The 19,190-nt window shown below is 41.3% G+C and overlaps 1 protein-coding gene across 1 annotated transcript in view; it reads right to left on the bottom strand.

Moving 5' to 3' along the window:
- The window catches only part of DNAH11 (dynein axonemal heavy chain 11), a 95,178-nt gene that overhangs the window by 56,815 nt on the left and 19,173 nt on the right, over window positions 1-19,190 (bottom strand). Inside the window, 10 exon segments of the mRNA XM_040550406.1 lie at window positions 117-251; window positions 498-651; window positions 7,486-7,602; window positions 8,395-8,518; window positions 11,552-11,681; window positions 11,683-11,712; window positions 13,816-14,009; window positions 17,383-17,399; window positions 18,165-18,416; window positions 18,866-18,959. Coding sequence (XP_040406340.1) covers window positions 117-251; window positions 498-651; window positions 7,486-7,602; window positions 8,395-8,518; window positions 11,552-11,681; window positions 11,683-11,712; window positions 13,816-14,009; window positions 17,383-17,399; window positions 18,165-18,416; window positions 18,866-18,959 — 1,247 coding nt within the window.

Below are 19,190 nucleotides of genomic sequence, written 5' to 3'. Positions count from 1 at the left end.
AAAAGGGGTGAAAAAAAAGCATTGTATTTTTTTTTTTCTTCCAGCTTATTCAGTTATCGATCTTTCAATGATCTCTGTTGCTTTCTTATAAGGCTGACAAGCTGGAGGCTCTGTACCTCGACCCCTTTGGTTCCTCTATGAGCCTCCTGTAGATGGAGCGCAGGGCCTCCTGCAGCCACGGCTGAAGCCAGTCAATAGCCAGGCAGCTCATGATGGCTGGGAACTTCCGAGCTGGGGCTCTCAGCATGCATCTGCCGGGGAGAAACACAGATTGATCTGCAGGGAGGAGGGAGGAAGAGAGGGAGAAAGGAATTACACGGCGAGTGGAGGCCTTCAAAGAAAGGCACGCAGTGAACCATGGCCCCACGCCAGTGCAAGCCAGCTCGCAGCTGAGGCTCCGAATCAATTTGGCAGCTAATAAATTCAGTCAGCTAGCATTTTACCTTGGGCAAATAGGTATTTACTCCTTTTCCACTGTACGTACACTGCATACTTACCGTTTCTGCCCCGTCTCTCCACCTGGGGATAGTCGCTCAGTGTGATGTCTGTAAGTAGGAATGCAGCCACACGCTTGCACTGGCACGCAGACAGCCAGAAGGCACGCATTCAGATAGTCCCTCTGACGCAAAGCCAGCTCTTGGGTTCCTAAACCTATTCAAGCCACTTCCAGCCATTCTAACACACACTGCAACTCCATTAAAAGAATGTAAAGGAAATGAGATTAGGATCTTGGTTTCTATGTGCATGTTTAGGAGCCATTTTTTACAGAAGGGGAAAGGGATGCCCAAATGAGGCTAAAATAGTCAGAGAAGACTAAATCTGTATTTGGCTTATCCAAGGCAATTCCCATTTAAAAAGGATTATTCCAGTCTCTTAGTTGTTATCTGTGGATCTACTTACTGCAGTTAGCACATGTTTTGGCCATTGTGTTTGTTTTTGGTTAATTAGCAAAATGACAGACATCAAGCTGTTAAGATGGGTCTGGACTGTTCTGTCTTAACACAGAAGTGTATAGGACTAATGTCTTATACACTGAATACCATGAAATGAGTTTTTTTTTTGTTCTTTCTGTACAGGACTTCTCAAATCAAATCATACAGCACTGATATTGTTCATTTCAACACAAAATATCTAAATGGTATCAGAACAGATTATCACTACCCCAACAACCACAAGAGGCAGGACAGTCTTGTTGGGCACACTAAGGAAGTGTTTTTTTTTTTTTTCCCACCTCTGGAGTAATCTGTAAGTGACATTACATGTTAAGAGAAAACTATCTGGAAGAAAGCTAAGCCAGATGAAAAAGACAGAAGTGCAGAGAGTTGAAAGAAAAGAAGGAAAAAAGGAGGAGGTTGACCTGAGACAATATCTCAATGGGTTTTAAAGCAGTCAGAGAGAAAAAGTGGTGAGTATAGAGTAACAGCGGAAAAAGCTTCTATGCATTCTTGAAAGAAAATGGAAAAGATTTGCTACTATCTTGTAGTTTTTAAAATGCATCTCTGCACTAGAAAACACCAGATAATTTCTGCAATTAAGTTTTGGCTATGAGCAAAGATGATTAAGTTTCAGTAGAGCTGAGTCAAAACACGAAAATCTTTTACCATTATTCAGAAACCCCCTCAGACAGAAAAATGTTTCCTAGGGTATGTGTAACTTTGCAAGGCTTGGATTTTATGCTGTACCATAGGCAATATGCATTGTTATTTCCACTCCTTTTAGAAAAATCAATTAAGAAGTGGTCTTTGGTCACAAGCACTGGTCAGTCTGTATCTCAGAGAAACTTTTTTTCTCATAGCAGCATAAAATGAGTTTTGAGATTATTGAAAGCTTCAGATCAATGACACCATTTTCAGAAGCGTAACAGCAAGAAAAACAGAAATGGTCTATTTCTGTTGGGAATCACAGTGGAAGCAGGAAAGGCAGAAGTGAGAAACAATCATAAGAGAAAGAAGAGATAGAAAGCTGAAAAAGGGTATGAGGAAGAAGCAAGAAAGGCAAAGAGAAGTAATGATGGACTTCCATGTTGTGGCAGACTGGAAGAGAAATGATACAGATGAAAATTACATGGGGCATAAAATAGAGAAGAATTCACTGAAATCTTTACTGATGGGTGAACCATAAGCATTAAATAAGTTACAGCCCCACTGCACTGTGAGCTAACTGCACGTTCCACTTTTTAAATCCATTTAATTCTTTATGTTTCTAAATGGAGGGTATTCACTAGTCTATTTGCAACATGTTTACCAGCTTCCCATAGCTACAACATCTCACAGTACATTTTTAATCTGTCTCATAAAACCAGATGTGGAAGAATATCTCAAGTTAAAACAGAGTTTTGAATCCCCCTACTGATCTAGTTTATTGTCAGAGAAAAAATACCTCTCTCAGGTGAGCCTAAAATTCTAACCACAGGTGATTTGCACATTGCCTAGAACGTATTTGAGAGTGTGTCAGCAAGAGAAACCAATGGTTTAAAATCAATTGTGGCCTTTGACAAGAATTACAAGCATCAGTGCACATTCTCACATTTGAAAGAAGAATGTCCAATGCTGTCTTCTAGAGTCTCAGCAGAAATATAACCTCTGGTCTATGCTCATGCAAAAAGAAAATGGAGTCTGGGTTGTCCAGGGACAATACAAAGACCAGCCACCCGATCAGTAAGGTGGTCAGAGGTACAGAGAAGATTTCATCTACTTTGAATGTATTCAAGAGAAGCAAATGGCAGAAATATCCACACAGAAGTCCATTCTAGCAAAGTAATGAAATCTGTGATAGAATTTTAGAAAGACCACAGAAAGATCTTGGAACTTACAGCAAGATCTTATCATGCTGATCAGAGAGAGAGACAAACATGGAAAAAGTAATCAAAAAGATGCAAGAATAAATTGTCTCCACCCCAAAACTCTGAGTTAGAGAAGTAATATAGATGAAGAGTCTTCTAGGTCTGTTTCAGGATTCTCAAATACACTAGAAATATCTTTGAACTTTCTGGAGTTTCTTCTCTGTTACACCATAAACCTTTTGATTAGACATTCTCATTCATGTCACCTCAATTTCTGATAAAATTCTAAATTCAGTTATGTTATCAGAAACATAGTGAAAAATGTTCATGTTTGGGGCACCTCATTTTCTCCTCTCATTCCTCTAGCAGCCACCTTCTCAGATCTGCATACCACCCTTGATACAGTAGCAACAGTAGTGGAGAGCCTAGAGATATCTGTCCACCCTTTAATGTTCTTCTTACAAGTGCCCTTGCTGTAGCAGCGGTGCCAAACAGTCTATCACACCTTCAAAGCTGCAAAACACACAGACATGCTGGAAGTTATCTTTTCCACCCTCCTACACTGCTCACTTTGCTCATATTTGGACTTAACCCTCTAAGTATTGGGCTGCAAGAAGAGTCCAAATCAAAGTTTGGGGCTGTTTGCCGAACAGCAATCAGTATTTAGCATTTTCCTTAATTTTGTGCTTTATGTAACATTTTATGCTTCCTAAATATTAAACACAATTGTTTGTATGAATGATTATTATTCCTGCTCTATTTACATCAGTCTTACGTTGAGCTTTAGGGGAGAAGGTACTTTCTCTAATGTCATTTGATGGGAATGATTTAAAAGATCTAGTATCTATAAGGAGCTGCATTAAGTTAAATACACTGCGGATCCTTGAGAAGATAATAGTGGCATTTCAGGATTGCTTACTAACTTTCTGCTAGTCTCTAAATGTCAGATTTAGTAAATCATACCCAGAATCCATCTGTTTGCTCCTTGATCTTGGCCACCCCACCAAAAAAAAATCTGAAAGTTTTAGAGTACATTATAGTAGTATGTTCTAATATTTATTCTAATCTCATGCTTATCCAGCACTAGAGCTCATGTGGATTACCACAGGCTCTCAACACTTCCATAACAAACAAGTAAGGAACAGGGTGTAAACAGACTGATGAGTGAAGGCAGACAGGAGAAAAATGGATGAAGTATCTAGCAAAAGCTGGTAAACATAACAAGTGAATCATTTTCATGCAGGCGACCAAGATATAAAAATTACAGTGAGAGTATCTCATACAGTAGTAGAAAGGCTTATGAAGTTCTCCAAGGTAAATCCATTCCTTTCTTTGAAAGAAACATGGATTGAAAGGTACAACACAAGTCTTTCATATGACATTTTTAAGATTTAAATTGGCACAATTGTATAACAAAGACAATCAGTGTGGATGGAGTACTACAGATGTCACTATGTTACTTCTCAGCTCAGCCTCTTCCTGTTGTTCTCAGATATGTGAGCTCTCTAGGTTCATTTAGTGCTTCAAACAAAGCAGGACAGATCTTAATACTTATACAGTATCTTAATACTAACGAACTAAAGAGAGCCACAGCACAGGCTTGACCATTGATCTGATAGAGCCCATCCCATTTAAGTGTCAGCACACTCACTTGCATGGTTTTGTTCCCTGGGAAACTATGTGGTGCTGTGGCAGGAGGAAAGAGCTGTATAGACCAGGAATCACCCCTAGCTGGCTCTGCAATGACACTGCCATTTTGTGAGCAGGGCAAGGGAAAAGCTATGTCACATGGATGCCAGCCATGTCATGACACTAGTCTTCAGCATCACAAAATGGACTTCAAATTTACTAACACAGATATATCCTTAAAAATCAGTTCTCCACAGCACTCAAGATGTAAAGGCCAACATCCAAATAAATAAATAAAGCTTGGAGCTTTTAATGGAGAAACAGGAACTTCATAAGAGCTTGCCAATTACAGGAGAAGCTGCTTTTTGTGCTACAGAATTTACGAACTCTGAATAGGTTCTCAGCTGTCTAACAGCATAACTGAGCCTTCATTTGCTGGGGAAGCAGTAGCTGCATCTGCCTCTCCCTGGTCCACCTGCCTCCTTGGTGGCAACTGGTTCATAACTTCAGAAATTATCTGGGAGGTGGGATCGATCTCTTCCCATCACACACCATCTCTTGTACGTTTACTTCCCCATGAATCAGACAAAAATAATCTTGTCTGGGCTAATATTAGTCTAACACAGAACCAGAATCCCTAAAAACGTGTAACTCTGGCTGGAATTAAAGCATTCAAGTTGATAGGCATTTATCCCCTTGAAGAAACAACTGTGACAGCTGGCCAAAAGCCAGGCCATGTTGGGGCTGCACAAGTGCCTCTCTGCTTCACAGATGAAAGATATTGTCAGTTGCGAAACAGACCACAAGAAAAAACTAACATACCCTGATGAAAGAGGATTTGGAAATGAAGATAATGATTTAAAAGAAAGGTATTAGTAATAACATTACTAATTACACCACAAGATTACCTGTGGTGATGCGATGCAGGGCACCTGCCTATGTTTTATATTAATTCTGGCTGAAGCATGAAAATGCTGGACTGCTGAGTCCGTTAGAAAATATGGACCCAGCTAAATACTAAGAGGACTATGCAAGGAGGAGAATGTGATAAGGATGTGATGGCTAAAGTAGTTCAGTCCAGTTTGAGTATTGGAAAGGCACTGGGGAAATGGCATTCCCCCCAAACAGGAGAATAATTAGTTCGTATTGCTGGGACTTCACAGCAGCCAGAATTGAGAGAACATAAACTTAGAAAAGGGAGAAAAACAGTCAATGAGGAAACCTGTTCAAGAAAGGGGAGAAAACATTTGTAGCAGAGATCAGCAGCTCATGAAGAAAACTGGCTACACAGAGATTGAATAACTGAGACTCAGTTAGAAAAAAAAGCCATGTAATATGTAGGGCTTTATAATGTATAATAAAGTTTAAGAGCACTGAGGAAACCAAGAGAACTATTAAGAAATGTAGAACTCAGAAAAGTAAAGACCTGAAGAAGCAACTATTTCTCAAGGGCATGGATACGAGGCAAGAACAGCTAATCCTTGCTGTCCTTTGAACTCCATCTGATTTTGTAATTTGTTTGTTTTTGGCAACCTTTCAACTTTTTCCCCAAACTGGGACCAGGCCTAAACACCTTGGAGCTCACATGGCCTATAGAAACATACTTTTTAAATGTAAACTTTATGGTAAGTATGCTCTTTCAAGTATTTCATCCTTGCCTTTCTTTCTAAGAAATTATAGTAACTTGCAGAGTATTCGAGAGTGGTTACTGCACAGAGATGTGGCATATTAAAAAAAGTGGACCTCCAGCAAACTGTGAGCCTTAGAAACTTGTTAGCCTATGCAATGGCATACCTTAGCTCTGTCAGTACATTACCACTTACAGTGTTTAGCCATCAGTAGTGTTTGCCTAAGGAGTATTCTTATTTTTAATTTATTTCATTGTTCATCACCAAAGCTTTTGAAATCCTCAGGTGCATATACATCCCTGCACACACTTCAGCTGTGAACCCATGTTTTCTAATAGTGCAATCTACTGTCTTCAACTGACATGCTTCCAGCTTACACTGACGTAAATTTACACCTACATAAATGGCACGTTCGCAGTATGTTAATATCAGAATTGATTGTAACTTCTAGACTGAAAACAATCAAACAAAAACAACACAAAACCAAAGAGGTATGGTGGTCCAAAGAATGGCATTGTATAGCATAGTATAGTTTGGATTCTTGAGCTGGGTTCTGTGTGGATTAGCACAGGATCCTGATTTTTTTTTAAATGAAATGGGAAAATGAGACTATATCACTTCACTAAGGTTCAACATTCTGAAACTAAATTCTCCCATTTTGTTCCCTTTCATGTTTTACTGGTCTTTTATTCTTCAAACCCAGGGAAAGTAGGAGGCAGGAGGTCATCCAGTGCTAACTAAAAGTCCATACAGATGTCTGCCAGTGTGTTAACTCATGAAATTTATGTCTCCTTTAGTACTATAACGTGTCTACTTTGCTTCCTTACAATATGAATAGATATCTCCTGTTCTTGCCTCCAAAAGTGCTAATTTGCACAGTGGGTGGACTGGTGAAATGGTTGCAAGGTAAAAGGCATTTGAAAGCTGGCTTTCAAAAAGCTCTTAAAAAGAAAAACAAAGAGAAAAAATGTAGGGGGGGGGTTAAGGAAAACACAAAGGGAAAAAAATGGGGAAGAAGAAAATGAAGAGATATTAGACACCATATTTTTCCAGTCCTTTCTTTAAAAATGTACACAAATGCAATGGTCATGAAACATAGACAAATAGTACTGACTAGAAACAGATATACTTAGGGTAAGCACTGCTATTGATCTTGTCACTGACGTCCAGAAAAGTAAAAACAGTATGAATAAGTCAGACAGAATATGTCACACTAGACAATTCTCCACTGGCTTTTAAGGTCTATAACTTAAAATAAATTTGTGGAGGGACAGAGGTGATGGGAACAAAATTAGGCACAAGAGGGAACATCAGCAAAACTGAAGCAAGAAAGAAAAAAGGAGAAGATGAGCAGGAGAAAAAAAAAAAGAGGGAAAAAATGGTATATTATAACCACTTTAACCTCACAATAACTGCTTTAACCTAATGAAGTTCAACAAGAAGTACCCAAGAAGTACCTCCAGCAGTTTTCTTTGGTGTCTGTCAATCCCACGTCTGGGACTTTTCGACCTCCTGCAATTACGCCCTCCACATCTTCATCACTGAACAGATCTGGAACCTCTCCTATGAAAAGACAAAGGGGAAGTTAGGAGAAGCTTTACACAATACACCCAGAGAAATAATCTACATGGTATTTAGCTTGAAGGGGTTGCAACACATAACTAGAGATATGTTATGATAATAGATCAAGTAACAAAACAGTTTCCCTCCTGTTCCGTTACCTTTTCACCTAAAGAGAACAAATCTTTTTTAAGGGAGAAGAAATAGCATTGCTTCAAAAAGGCAAAAATACTTGCCGATAGGAAATTCACCTTCTAATGGTGTAACCCACAGAATAGTGGTTCCTCCCCCCCCTGCCCCCCCTTCAGGCTGTTAGAAAAATGTTTTCCAGTTTGCTTGCAAAAAAAATAAATAGCAGTTAAAACCCTTCAAGATGGTCTTCAACTGTATAGCATTTCTACCTTTCTCCACATCCTCACGTTCAGAATCCAGATTCTCTTATTTTCAAAAGATGGGTGAAACTGCGTTACTGTCTGTTACACCCATACAGTCACAAGGAAATTGCTTGAAGTCAGTGAAATCATACCAAAGAAAACATGATATTAAGTGAAAGAGATTCCCATCTCCCCCAAATCAATGCACTTATGCGTGGTAAGCCTTAGCAATTTGTCTCCTCAGCAGGCTATATTTTCTTAGGCAGGTTAGACTCAATGCTCAAGCTGGCTGGGTTGATTTGGCTTCTCTAAAGGCTTCCCTTACAAATACCCGAAAGAAATAATCCCTTCAAAGTTCAGTGAAACCACAGATCATTTGTCTTTGGAGAAGATCTTTCAAGAAATGTGTTGGTCTAATCACCTGATGCCAACAAATCATTAATCAGCACAAGAAAGCGTTCATCTGGAACCTGGGCATCTGTCAGCAAAAACACTGTGGGCATGTTCTTGGCACCAGTCTTGATGCACAAACTGGCAAGATCTACCTGTAAGGAAAGGAGGCAATCATTCATGTTCTGTTAAAACGATACAGAGAAAGCGTGAAATGCATGTTAGTGAATGGCAACGCATTGCTGACTTCTTCCTTTTTTCAGTTTGTTTACATATTGGTAATTTGCTGCATAACATCCAAAGTGAAAGGCAGCTTGCCTCTGTCCTCTGTATCTACTAACAAGCATTGAGGTTTTGACATGACCAAGTGGTGAAGATAAGAACAGGCCACTAATGAAGGAAATCCTCCCATGAATATTCTAAAAATGGATATTGCAGCCCTACTGTCATGAGTCTTTTTTTTTTTTTTTTTTTAAATGAGAAAGCTCTCCTAAATAAATTTACTTGAAGGCTGAGCAGTGAGCTGCTACTTTTTCTGTCAAAACACATTGGTGCTCCAGAGAGGGACATGGGACCATTGTGCTAGCAGCTGTACAAACATATAATCAAAGGCTGGAAAAGATCTCCATGGTCACCTGGTCCAACTGTCCCCCTACCACCAATATCACCCACCGGCTTGATGGTACTGTTCTGCTAAACTCCACATGTGCTATAAGGGAGGCGCTGAGGCTGAGAAGTAATCAAACAGCCTCCTTGCTCAGATTTCTCCCCTTCAGACTACCAGAAAGCTAAAAATCCCAGAAAGCTTCCTCCTCCTCTACTACAGCTTTCCAGGGAAGCACCCCCCCAAGGCTCAGAGCAAGGGCCAAGGCTGGGACTGGTGGGAGCGTGCTCTGTCTGCCCTGGCTGCTCCTCCCAGCATGGAGGCCTGACTCGTCCTGGCCAGGCCGGGTGGTGGATCATAGAATCATTAAGGTTGAAAAAGACCTCCAAGATCAACTGGTCCAACCATCCCCCTACCACCAATGTCACCCACTAAACCATGTCCCTAAGCACCACGTCCAACCTTTCCTTAAACACCCCAGGAACGGTGACGCCACCACTTCCTTGGGCAACCCGTTCCAATGCCTGACTACTCCTTCTGAGAAGAAATGTCTCCTCATTTCCAACCTAAACCTCCCCTGGCGCAACTTGAGGCCATTCCCTCTAGTCCTATCACTGGTTGTGTGTGAGAAGAGGCCGACCCCCAGCTCCCCACACCTTCCTTTCAGGTAGTTGTAGAGAACAATAAAATAAGGTCTCCCCAGAGCCTCCTCTTCTCCAGACTAAACAACCCCAGTTCCCTCAGCCGCTCCTCACAGGACTTATGTTCCAGGCCCTTCACCAGCTTTGTAGCCCTTCTCTGGACACGCTCCAGAGCCTTGATGTCTTTCTTGAAGTGAGGGGCCCAAAGCTGGACACAGTACTCAAGGTGCGGCCTCACCAGAGCAGAGTACAGGGGGACGATCACCTCCCTGGTCCTGCTGGCTACGCTATTCCTGACACAAGCCATGATGCCGTTGGCCTTCTTGGCCACCTGGGCACACTGCCAGCTCATGTTCAGCCGAGCATCAGTCAGCACCCCGAGATTCTTTTCCTTTGCACAGCTTTCCAGCCACTCTGCCCCAAGCCTGTAGTGCTGCATGGGGTTGTTTTGGTCAAAGTGCAGGACCCAGCACTTAGCCATGCTGAATCTCATGCTGTTGGCCTCTGCCCATCGACCCAACCTGTCCAGGTCCCTCTGCAGGGCCTTCCTACCCTCCAGCAGATTGACACTTCCCCCCCAACTTGGTGTCATCTACAGACTTACTGAGGGTGCACTCAATTCCCTCATCCAAGTCATCAATAAAGATATTAAAGAGGATGGGCCCCAACACCGATCCCTGGGAAACACCACAGGTGACTGGTCACCAGCTGGATTTCACTCCATTCACCACTGCTCTCTAGGCCTGGCCATCCAGATAGTTTTTAACCCAGCAATGAGTGCACCTATCCAAGCCATGGGCTGCCAGCTTCTCCAGGAGAATACTGTGGGAGACCGTGACAAAGGCTTGGCTGAAGTCTAGGTATACAGCCTTTTCCTCATCCAGCAGGTTGGTTACCTAGTCATAGAAGGAAATGAGGTTGGTCAGGCAGGATTTGCCTTTCATGAGCCCATGCTGGGCCTGCCATCAGTTGTGATGGAGTGTAATTACATTTGAAATAAAGAATAAGGTCAATGCTGACTGATATGAACATATTGCCACATGACCTAGCAGACAGCAAATCCTTGTGTTTTTTTTTTTTAAGCAGAGTATTATAAGTTTCCCACTCAGAAACAGCACAGGGGGAGTGATGACTTGTGCCTACACCTTGCACTGCATATCATTTGCCCTGGGAAGGAGGGCACACTTGAGAGACCATGTAAGATACTGAAGAATAGTCACCACTTTGCCAAAACAGAACAGTGCATACCTCCCCTCTCTGAAAGCTGATGTCTCAGGCTGCAAGGCTAACATATAGCATCTGGGGAGACTGCCATGCACAAAATTTAGCCATAATCATATCCTCATTCAGCCTTGTCTGAGATTTAGAAGCATTGATTGTTGTACACATTGAGTAAAGAGGAAGAAAACATTTTGCTCCTTCCATGTTTGCTCACATAGATAAGGCTCAGCCTTGCAAAGCCCTGAGGCCTATAAGCCCAATAAAGCACCTCATTCTACTAACCTTCCTTATCTTTGCATGAGCAGTTTCACTGATTAAATGATTCACATGCAATAAGGACAAAATTTTGCCCTGTGTTCACCCATAGCAGTTTTATTCACTAAATCAATACATGTGCAAAAATTTGTAGCAAGCAGTTAACTTTAACTACCAGAATTTCAAACACATCTTGGTAGTGTGTGATGTATCTGTCTTGGAGGAAGTGAAGAAACTACCAAATATCTGTGAAACGCATAAACAGACACCAAGATATCCTTTGACCACCCCATTTTTCAGAGATAAAGAAAATAAGAGGTACAGCTGAAAACCACGTGAACCACAGGGTTTGTTACTGTGAACTATACTGCCTCGCCTGTGATTTTATCAAGCATGTGCAATAACAAAGCAACACATTCTTGAAGTAGTTAACTCTCAACAGACTCAAATAATATCTATCAGTTTGCCCTCAGGTCCTGGATCTCATAGTCTTTCTTCAGTGTGATTTGGAAGATCTCCATGGAGTAGATGTATGCTGCCAGCCTTGGCAGGCTTTGTTTACCACTACCACCTACTCCAACCAGAAGTACGTAACCCAGGGACTTCCAGAATATGACCAGTCTGGCAGCTGGTGACAAAAAGTAGTAACATAACGTAGACTTCAGCAACCCTAGCTGCAAACTTTCTCAACTTCTTTTTAGCACATTGAACTTAATGTGTTCACTTTTGTGCCAATGTGCTCCTGATACCCAAAGGTACGTCATGTTCATGTCAGCATTCAGTTTCTTTCCAATATGCGAGCAAGCAGAAAGAGATGCTTTCCTTGGTCAAATGTTGAAGGTAACTGTAGTGGTTTACAATGACCAGAGCTGTCTGGCAGCTCATTCTTTACACTGAGCTGCTCTAAAGCATCATTCCAAGATCCTGACAGATGCTGACTTGCTTCAGGATAAAAAATTAGTTATCTTCAGAATAAAAACCTAGTTAACTTGAAGGGTTGGTTAGCTGGGTCCTAGGAACACATGAGAATTCCACTGGGGGTGGGGTGGGGGAATGGGGAAGGGGGGTAGATATCAACCTCCTCGTTCTCTTAATATCTCATGCCCTGAAAAAAATAATTCTGCCCCCCCCCCCCCCCAAAAAAAAAAAAAAAGAAAATTTGTAAATAAATAAATACAAAGACAATGTACCTAATCTTGATGAACCTAAATAGGGAGGTAGAAACCTGTTCAACCCAAATATTACTGGAAGCCAATCCTCTCTGACCTCATGGTAGAATCTTGTCAGCCTTACTCATTATTTCACAATGGAACCATGAAAATAAATGATAAAAGTTGGGGGAAAAAAACACCACAACTTTACAGGATTTAATTTCACATTTACTCTTCAGGGACTGCCAAACTGTAAAGCTAATGTACCGTGCCACTTCATTTGCCAAACTGGGATACTACCCTCGGTCACTAGACTTCAGAGAAGATAATGGCTTACCAACATTTGCGAGCAAAACTGGTGATACCTGAGAAGGCTTCTGTCTGAACTGCTGATGATTATCACATCAACCTCTAAATCGTCAGAACAAGATCTACAGTCCCTATGAAAGATCCATACGATTATCTTTGTAATTTAATCTCTTTGTTAATCCTCTTGGATAGAAACTACTACAATAGACTGCTTTGTCAAGAGCGCCTTCTCTTATATAGTTTCCGCCTGAATATGTGCAAAGTGAAAACAACAATGACATTGAAATTCTAGTCCAACTCAATAAGAAAAGCTTCCATGTTAAATTATTTGTCACTGCAAATAATAGAAAATGTTTTAACAAAACTAAGCTCTGCCAGCATGGGCCTCTCTCTCTTTCTGGAAATCATTGATAATACATATAACTAGAAAGATTGAATATGTTGAAGAAGGTTTATAAATAATGACAAGGAGCAACAATGATGTCTGTGACTCACCGATTCAGCAAAATCTTCACTTCATCTCCTGAAAATAGGCTGTTTTTCTTCAGCACAGGAAAACAAAGCAAATGTACTTTTGAACTTTTCAGAAACAGAAACTGCTATTTTGGGCCATGGTGACATTAAGATATTACCCAACATGAGAAAAAGTACATTAAATTGATATAAGGTAAGAATGCATATGAAAAAATCTACAGGTGAAAAAAAAATATGATCACACTTAGAAGTTTGGGCTGGATTAGATCTAAAACACACAAGGCTAGGCAACTTAAGGCCTGCCATGCAGTGGCATTCAATATCTATATGTTTAAGGTATTTTCTTACTTGTTCTTATTTTGAATTAATCTAATTTTAAAAGCATTTTCCCTTTCTTGGACATAAAAGATAAATATTACTTTTCTTCTAAAGGCCAATTACTTCATTAACTAATAAAGCAGACTACAGAATTATCGATTATCTTTTCAAACTTGGAGAGTAAGTGTTGTTAATATCTGTGCAGCACAAAGAAAGGATGAATCTCTGCTTAAACAAACAAAATGGAGCTTAGCTTTAACCACAGAGCCACAATCTACTTTTCCATAGCAGCACCAATATACTATGTTTAGCAGAAGTATTGGTGCATGATGTCCTCCCATAACCCTTGCATTAAGAGTGTTATGAGTCAGCACTGCAACCATCTCTAAAGAGCAAATGCAACGATTTCATGCAAACATTAGTAGAATCATCATTAATTACTTGCTCCCCACAGGAAATTTTATAGATACTCTACTTGCACATGCTGCATGCTACCCTCAAATAAGTCTAGGTTCATCAAAGCATGCATTTCATTGTAGCTTTCTAGGAACTCCGTACATACATTCCTTAGTACTTCCCATCCCTTCACTGGTTTGTAGCAAGGGGCTGCTCTGCTGTTTGCAAAATGGCAATAGATGAGCAGAAGTTGCAGCAGTGCTTGGTCTTCCACGTTCTACCACAAAGTGAGAGGAAAAAAAAAAAGAGTTAAAAATTGCTCAAAACATAGCACAAAAATGTTTTCTGAAAGAGTAGTCCAGTAATGTAGTGATCGACATACTCATGCACTATCAGTGCACTCACACAGTGCCTCCAAACAGCCAGGCTTCAAGCAACTGTTAGCAAAGCTGTCTATGCCTTTAACTGTTCATGTCTAAACTATTTAAAACTAAGTTTGTGACAGGAAGTCACTGCTCAATCTAGGTCCACAGACTACCAGATATTTTAATTTTTCTATTTTGATGTCATTTATATACTTATTCTCTCTCTTTCACTCCTTTTTCACTGGCAAATGGAAAATAGAAAGGAAGAAAAAAGTGTCAGTAAACAAAGCTGATGTTTTTCAGTTTCCCTTTTTATTGAATAAATTCAAATATTGCCCCCCCCCTTATTCCAAACTGTCAAGAAAAACTTTTTTTTTTTTTTTTTTTAAGTCAAACATACGTGAATTCAATATGTTTATTTTAGTTCATGTTTCTGCTGCTTTGTCTGGTGCAAAACGAGCATGCTTTGAAGTGAAAAGTTTTTGAAGGGCATGTAGAAACAGTAACATGGTCCTCACTTGGTATTGGCACCAACATGCACTAATTCCAGAAGAAACTATATATGCCATAACTACTGTATAATACGTGACACTATTTTGTCTTCCTTCTGCCATGTCTGATAAAATGAACAATACTGAGAAGTACTATATTTCATTATGTATGACAAGTTAAGGAAAAAAGGCATACATTACAAGGCTTAACTGAGAACATCAAGGCAAAGAAACATACTTGTATCCCAGCTTATATCTGCAGTGTTTCCACTCTGAAAACCAGATAGTTGTATTATGCCTCATCCACATGGAGCAGAAATACCAAAATGAAACCTGTATACCTATTTTATGTATGTCTTGAAATTTACAGTGCATTCTCTCTTATAGTTTAATTCTAAATACAGATACTTTTTTTTGGATTACCAACAATGCTCACGGTTCAAAAAGCACATGCATTTTACTGATGTACTCTGATGCCCAAAGGAGAATGTAGTTTAAAATTAATTGAAAAATAACTTAATTCCTTTTATATATATACAGAATCACAGAATTGTCTAGGTTGGAAGAGACCTCCAAGATCATCTAGTCCAACCTCTGTCCTAACACTAACAAGACCTCCACTAAACCATATCACTAAGGACTACATCTAAACGTCTTTTAAAGACCTCCAGGAATGGCGACTCAACCACTTCCCTGGGCAGTCCATTCTAATGCCTAACAACCCTTTCAGTAAAGAAGTTCTTCCTGATATCCAACCTAAACCTCCCCTGGCGCAACTTTCGCCCGTTCCCCCTCGTCCTGTCACCAGGCACGTGGGAGAATAGACCAACCCCCACCTCTCTACAGCCTCCTTTAAGGTACCTATAGAGAGCGATGAGGTCTCCCCTGAGCCTCCTCTTCTCCAGGCTAAACAAGCCCAGCTCCCTCAGCCGCTCCTCATAAGACTTGTTCTCCAGACCCCACACCAGCCTCGTCACCCTTCTCTGGACTCTCTCGAGCACCTCCATGTCCTTCTTGTAGCGAGGGGCCCAAAACTGAACACAGTACTCGAGGTGCGGCCTCACCAGAGCCGAGTACAGGGGGACAATCACCTCCCTAGACCTGCTGGCCACACTGCTTCTGATACAAGCCAGGATGCTGTTGGCCTTCTTGGCCACCTGAGCACACTGCTGGCTCATATTCAGCTGCCTATCAACCAGTATTCCCAGGTCCTTCTCTGCCAGGCAGCTTTCCAACCACTCATCTCCCAGCCTGTAGTGCTGCTTGGGGTTGTTGCACCCCAGAGGCAGGACCCGGCACTTGGCCTTGTTGAACTTCATACAGTTGACCTCAGCCCATCGCTCCAGCCTATCCAGATCCTCCTGCAGAGCCTTCCTGCCCTTGAGCAGATCGACATATGCACCTAACTTGGTGTCATCTGCATACTTACTGAGGGTGCACTCGATCCCCTCGTCCAGGTCATCAATAAAGATATTAAAGAGGACCGGCCCCAGTACTGAGCCCTGGGGGACTCCACTAGTAACCGGCCTCCAACTGGATTTGGCTCCATTCACCACAACTCTTTGGGCCCCGGCCATCCAGCCAGTTTTTAACCCAACGAAGCGTACACCAGTCCAAGCCACGAGCAGCCAGTTTCTTGAGGAGAATGTTGTGGGGAACGGTGTCAAAAGCCTTACTGAAGTCAAGGTAGATCACATCCACAGCCTTCCCCTCATCCACCAAGCGCGTCACTTGGTCATAGAAGGAGATCAGGTTCGTCAAGCAGGACCTACCTTTCATAAACCCATGCTGACTGGGCCTGATCGCCTAGGTTGCCCTTCAAGTGCCGCGTGACGACATTCAAGATAATCTGCTCCAAGAGCTTCCCTGGCACTGAGGTCAAACTAACAGGCCTATAGTTGCCCGGGTCTACCCTCCGGCCCTTCTTGTAGATGGGCGTCACATTTGCTAGCCGCCAGTCGACTGGGACCTCTCCTGATAGCCAGGACTGCCAATAAATGATGGAAAGCGGCTTGGCCAGCTCCTCTGCCAGTTCTCTCAGTACCCTCGGGTGGATCCCATCTGGTCCCATATACATACACATATACACACATATACATATACACATACACATATACATACATATACACACGTACGCATACAGTTAACACTCAGGTTAAACTATTCAAGGAAGGAAAAATAAAACAGAAGGAACAATAAGTCAGGAAAAACAGAAGTATATTCTTGTGGTTGGAAGTACAGAATTTGGAAACTGAGAAAACAAAGACTACAATTTGTTTCTCCATACATAATGAAGGACATGAAGAATCATGTCCACAGACATGTTGCTGCATCCCCATCCTAGCAAAGGCTCAGGTGTTTGCTTTAAGTTGCTAAAAACACCGCAACAGAGGTATTTGACATTACAGTCAAGGCAAGAAATTACCACCTCTGCAAAGACTAAAACCAGTCTTCTCAAGGGGAAAGCTTCCTTGGTTTCTCCTTATCACTTTCTCTGACACCTGCTTTTCCTTGGTAAAGAAGATGCTTACAGTGGGGGCTGAGAATGAAAAGATAGCATGCTACTGCTACTTACGTTTTCAGTAAATAAGAGCTTTCTCTACCCAGTTTTCGATTCATCGGCATTAGGCAAAATATTTTCAAGCTACTCACACATACCTCAAAATGCCTGTGCATAGCATCCATCGTCATTTTATGAAGGAAATCATAGTCTTTGTTTTCCACCAGTTTAAATATCAGTCAGATTCTTTCCTTAAAGACATTAACCCTACTGACTAGATATCTAACGCGTTACGTTTGAAACTATACAGCCTTTAAAATGAACCAGAACATCTCTGTAAATTAGCAAGTTCTTCAGCCAGCTGAGTCTGCACAAGTATAGTTAAAACAAATGCCTGCTCTCCATGGGCTGGCACGAGGTCAGTCATGGTCTGACAACCTGGTGCAGTACAGGACACATACTGCCAGGATCTTATGGATCTTACGTGTTCACTAGCCCCATTTTGCAACACCACACCCCTGCCCCCCCCCCCCCACCCCCCCAAACAAACAAACAAAACACAGTTCTTAGTGAACAAATTAGCACTTTCAAAACCGTTAAACCGTTACCCAGAATTCTTTCCTTAACAAATCTCATGCCAGTATGGGTTCAGGTATGATGAAGATGCCCTAGCTCCTCATGCAAACTGAGAAAGTGTTATACAGGGCAATGGGCAATGTTATCAGGAAACCTGACAAATCCATGCCCCCTTGTTCACTCTGTCCATGGGGTGGGCAGACAAGGAAACTATTCTGGGGGAGTCTAGTCTCCAGAAAGTTGCTCTTCCCTTGGAACAGATTTTGACCTTCTCTTGTCAAAATAATAAGTAAGCATAACAAAATTTGCAAACCATTACTCTATTTTCATTAAATATCTTTTCTATCTTAGTTTTCTGTCTACTTGAGCATAATCACCTCAGGGCATGGACTATCGTTGTACAAAGAGCATCCATTCTTCAGATTGGTCCACAGGGATTTATCTCATTAAATAATAAAGAACAGCAATAATAGAAAGTCTTCAAGTAAAAAAAAAATAACCCATGATACAGACCTGTAAGACATTGGGGAGGTCTCTCAGGTTAAAGACATAGTGAAATTTAACAGCAGTTGGTGAGAAGTTTTGAATCACTGCCTTGTGAAGCCATGTGGCTACTTGTGTGATGGCTGGAATATTCTTCAGTACTGGTGGACTGAAAGCATGCTGCTGAAAGTGGAAACAAACTAGCTTGCTATAGATAGTAGTCAGGGAATCCGAGGAAAGGAAGTTCAAAGCAAATACTGCAAAATGTCATTGAAAATGAAAAGGGAAAAAGACAGAATGATTCCTTATCATGAGACAGCAGATAAGAGTCAATGGAGTGTTAAATGACAATACAGCCTGGTGAAAACACAGTCACCTGTGTGTCACAGGAAATACTTTATTTCTAGCCTCATCCTTGGTGCAGTTCCACAGCAGTTGCATGTCTGGCTCAGAGCCCCAAGGGCACATCTGCCAGGTGAATTTCATGAGACTGCAATTGCTATAAAATTCAGTGGATTCTCAGTATCATCATACACATGGCTTCTCTCTCTCTTTCTGTTTAGCTATAGGAAGAGCAGGATTTGAGACCTGTGCTAAACTATAGATATGTTTTCTCCTATCCCCATTAGTTTCCTACCTATTACAGTGATAGGGTAAATGATAATTATCTCATGTATTAAATAATAAACGCAGAATTGTTATGACACTTAAAATCATACCTGGAGCTTAGGGTGGATTGTGAAGCTCCCAGTAGTTGGATTCATACAGGCAATATATTGACAATTACAAACTTCTTTAATAGTTAGCTTCTGCTTATCATGTCTGAGAGAAAATGTAGCTTGATTAACGTTAGAGCCAAAATACTGTACATTTTTCAGGCTTACCCTCGGTAGAAGAACCAACATTACTGCCCTACAGGAAACTCTGGAATACAAATGGCCATGGAAGTATCAAATTAGGATGGTCATTTAAAAACTTTAAAAACAAAACCAAACAAGCAACTCCCCTTGCCCCCTCCCCCCCCCCCCAGCTGCTAATGCAAA

This window comes from Cygnus olor, chromosome 2 (assembly GCF_009769625.2).
Source record: "Cygnus olor isolate bCygOlo1 chromosome 2, bCygOlo1.pri.v2, whole genome shotgun sequence".
In the NCBI taxonomy this organism is placed as follows: Eukaryota; Metazoa; Chordata; class Aves; order Anseriformes; family Anatidae; genus Cygnus; species Cygnus olor.
The sequence above is the reverse complement of the archived record's forward strand: the minus strand, read 5'-3'. Positions and strand labels throughout refer to the sequence as shown.